Raw genomic sequence first — 3851 nt, 5'->3', positions numbered from 1 at the left:
CAATAAATAAATGTATGTTATTAGTAGTTAGGTTGGATTGGTTCAAATGGAGATCACCCATATTTATTGCTAACCTAATTTGTAAACTTCTTACTTTCCCTTCAAATTCCCTTATAATCTACTATCTCCCCAACTATATTCTTTTATTACCCAAACACCTTTATAAAAACCAACACACTTTTTCTCAACAAACACTAAACATTACAAACTGTTTTCTGTTTCTCTTTCTGATTTCTGATTTTTGATCACAAAACAAGAGAGATTGATTTTTTAGGTGGGCAAATGTGTAATCTAACAAACAGAGGAAAACAGGGGAAAACACAGAATATGGAAAAGTGTAGGCATTTTTGTAGTGATACTAAAAAGGATAAATTGGAAAATAAGGAGTATAAGCTTGTGAGTTATAAGGAATTGCCTGGTTATATGAAGGATAATGAGTTTATTCATAAGTATTATAGAGTAGAATGGCCTTTTAAGCAAGCTTTTTTTAGCTTGTTTCAATGGCATAATGAGACTATTAATGTTTGGAGGTATCTTCTTCTTACATTTCAATTATATTTCCAACTCTTTCAATGCTATGTTTGGGAATCGTACTTTCATTTAAAAATTAAGAATTTGTCCAAATTTAATGTTTGGTGATCTAAACATTTAAATTTGAATTCGACCCAATTTCAGAGCTGTTTTGTAAAGTTGACAATTTGAAAATAATTTTTCAAATTTTTTCATTTTTAAATTTTTTATTTATGATTTCATTGTTTGGATTTCTCTTGGTTAATTTTGGTTTGAATTTGCTGATGTTTTTGAATGCAGTCATTTACTTGGGTTTCTTCTGTTTGTGGGGTTGACTATTGCTAATGCTGCCCATGTTTCACAAACTGCTGATCTCTTTGGGATTTTCAGGTACTTGTCATGGCATTGATTTTATTACTTAATATTGCATTAAATTTTAATTATTACCAAATTAGGCGTTAATTTATATAATAATTAATATTTCATATATTCATTTTCAATTCCATAATCATAACAATTATAAATATCATTTTTCTTTTTGTTTATGTTGTTATCTAAGCTTAGGTTTTGTGAATTATGAATGATAATTGTCTATATTCGATCATATGTATCTTTAAATTGAATTTAATTATGAAAAATCACATTCGATAATTGAATTCTTATATAAAAAAAGCTTAACTGACATTAGTTGTCACACTAATCACGTTGAAATTAGTTGTCACATTATTAGTTCAGATTACAAGAAATCTAGTTTGCATCATGCTACAATGATATTTGCATGTATCAACTAAGCATTGATCATTTGATTTCACCATCACATCACGATTTTATTATCTCAATGTTATTAAATGGCTTCTGCTTAAAATAGACTTTTGCGAAAATCAGTTATACGCAATCTTACCATTGTAAGTGATAAAACTAACAAAAATAAGTCAAAAAATGTCATTTTGGGTTTCATCCATCACTGCTCATAAACCAACATAATTCATTGTAAATGTCTAAAAGTAATGTATTAGCTTGTGTTAAAAAAATTTACAGTAGCTTTGCTTACTTGAGGCTACAAACTGACTTGTTGGGTATGGTTGTTTACCCATATTTAACAACTGTACTTCACAGTTTCTTGTAGTACTTTGGTCTATGAGTAGGTATACCCATCTTCCCATTGCCTTCTTTGATTGTTTTCTTCCTAGAGTTACCAACTCTTTTATGGTTACAAATTTTATCAAAGGTCTAACTTGTGTACTAAAACATACTAACACACAAGATACCCCATTACGTCACGTTTTTTGATAGAGTCAAAGATTTATTGTTTTTTTTGGGTTTGAGGTCATTAATTATCATAGTGAAATTCAATATTAAAGCATGTGTTTTTTTTATGTAATGTTGCGGATGATATTCGATATCAAGTTTTATTAAAATCTAATCTCTTTGTTATGACAAAGGATAAGGTTGTGTATATGTGACCCTAAAACCTCTCGATAGAAGCCACTTACACTAAGTTTGGATAACATTTCTGAAAGGAAAAAAAAAAGAGAAGAGGACGGAAAGAAGGGGAGATTGGTGTGTTTTGCTTCCAAAATCTTTCGTATGTCAAAAGGATTTATTTTATTAAAATTGTAAAGGAGTTGTAATCCATTGATTTCCCTCCGTTTCCCTTCTCTCCATTTTTTATCTATTATACGAAAAAGTAAGCAAATGTATTCGTTGTAAAGAAAGCATGTTGTTTTATATTGTCCTGTCTACACTCAACTCAAAATAATAGCAATGTATTCTTAGTTTTGCTATCCTTGAACTCCTATAATAATTTTAAAGGCTTAAAACTGAGTTTCTTGTTAATTTCTGAAATTTTCAGGACTTCTTCCACTGGTTCATATAAAAACACATCCCATGGCTCTATTAATCTCCTTATGGTAAGCAAATTTCTGAAGTTTATCTAGTTTTTTTTCTATGCATATAGTAGGGATGGGCATACGGGTAAAATTATACGGGTTTCAAACTTCATACACCCCATCGGGGCGGGTTTTGGTGTATATCTGGTGCGTAATGGGTGGATATGGGTATGAAAAGTCCTACCCGCCATGGTAGTGGGTAAGTGACGAGTATGAGGTCTTACCTGCCACATATCCACCCGCCTGCCTGCAGCACTAGTATATAATCACATGATCCATCATTGAACTCAACATTCTAATACATCGAAAACTTTCAGGGAATGCCAAAAATGATGGATTTGAACAGCTTACCTAATCAAGGAGACATAGAACCAGCAGCAAGATGGCCTTTCTTTGTGTACCTATGTGGCTCAATGTACTGCCTTTTATCAAGCAGCATTTGCCATCTCTTCGGTTGCCACTCACACGACACGAACCTATTGCTACTTCAAATGGACTACACCGGGATCACTGTTATGATCATAACCTCATTCTTCCCAGCAATCTACTACATCTTCCTATGCCAACCCATCTGGCAAATAGTCTACCTTTCAGGGATCTCTATCTTCGGAGCATTCACTATTGCGACTATGCTTTCTCCCACCCTCTCCTCAGGAAAATGTCGATCATTTCGTGCAATCCTATTCGTGTCAATGGGACTATTTGGGATCATCCCCGCTACCCATGCTTGTATCCTGAATTGGGATAACCCAAGAAGGAACTTGACTCTAGCTTATGAGTCTGTCATGGCTTTTTCGTACCTTATTGGAACCGGCTTCTATGTGACTCGGGTCCCAGAAAGGTGGTGGCCCGGTTGGTTCGATCTTGCAGGTCATAGCCATCAAATTTTCCATGTGTTTGTGTTGTTGGGAGCATTGGCTCACTATGGGGCTGCCCTACTTTTCATGGAATACAGAGATATGGTTGGTTGTGGACAATGACCTATAAAATGGATTTAGGTTCACCTTAATTATATCATTTATAGCATTATTTTATTGTGTTTGTAGTTGGTAAAGCCTACACATACATTAGATAATCATAGGTATTGTTTGTAGAAATAGGGAAAGTTTATATTCATTTGTTAACTGTTCTGAAACTCTGAACAGTTCATCAAAACATTCATAAATTATTGGTGTGTTAAGCAAAGCTATTAATATATATTCTTTGTAAAAGTTTGTTAATACAAATTGCGTTGTGTGTGTATGAATTTGCTAACTGTACTTCCACTTGCAAATATTATATGCTCATATATATGCAAATTTTACATCAATAAAAACTGCAAATGAAAAAAAAAAATGTTTTTAAAGGTGTTCAAAACAAATCTAACAAATCGATATTTACCTGACTTTATAACTGAATTTGATTTCACCCGATTTCAAAAATAGATTTACTATTATGTAAAACCAATATGGA

At 32.7% G+C, this 3851-nt stretch overlaps 1 protein-coding gene across 1 annotated transcript; it reads left to right on the top strand.

The window, feature by feature from the left end:
• Positions 1 to 296: 296 nt before the first annotated feature.
• On the top strand, positions 297 to 3679 carry LOC130816017 (heptahelical transmembrane protein ADIPOR1-like; the record flags this gene model as incomplete). The annotated part of the gene is given in 4 exon segments (XM_057682587.1): positions 297 to 530; positions 811 to 900; positions 2363 to 2420; positions 2717 to 3679. Coding segments are annotated over 4 exon segments (1014 nt in total). The 3' UTR covers positions 3380 to 3679.
• Between the last annotated feature and the right edge of the window lie 172 nt (positions 3680 to 3851).

This window comes from Amaranthus tricolor, chromosome 6, assembly GCF_026212465.1.
Source record: "Amaranthus tricolor cultivar Red isolate AtriRed21 chromosome 6, ASM2621246v1, whole genome shotgun sequence".
NCBI lineage: Eukaryota > Viridiplantae > Streptophyta > Magnoliopsida > Caryophyllales > Amaranthaceae > Amaranthus > Amaranthus tricolor.
This window is presented reverse-complemented; position numbering and strand designations above follow the sequence as displayed.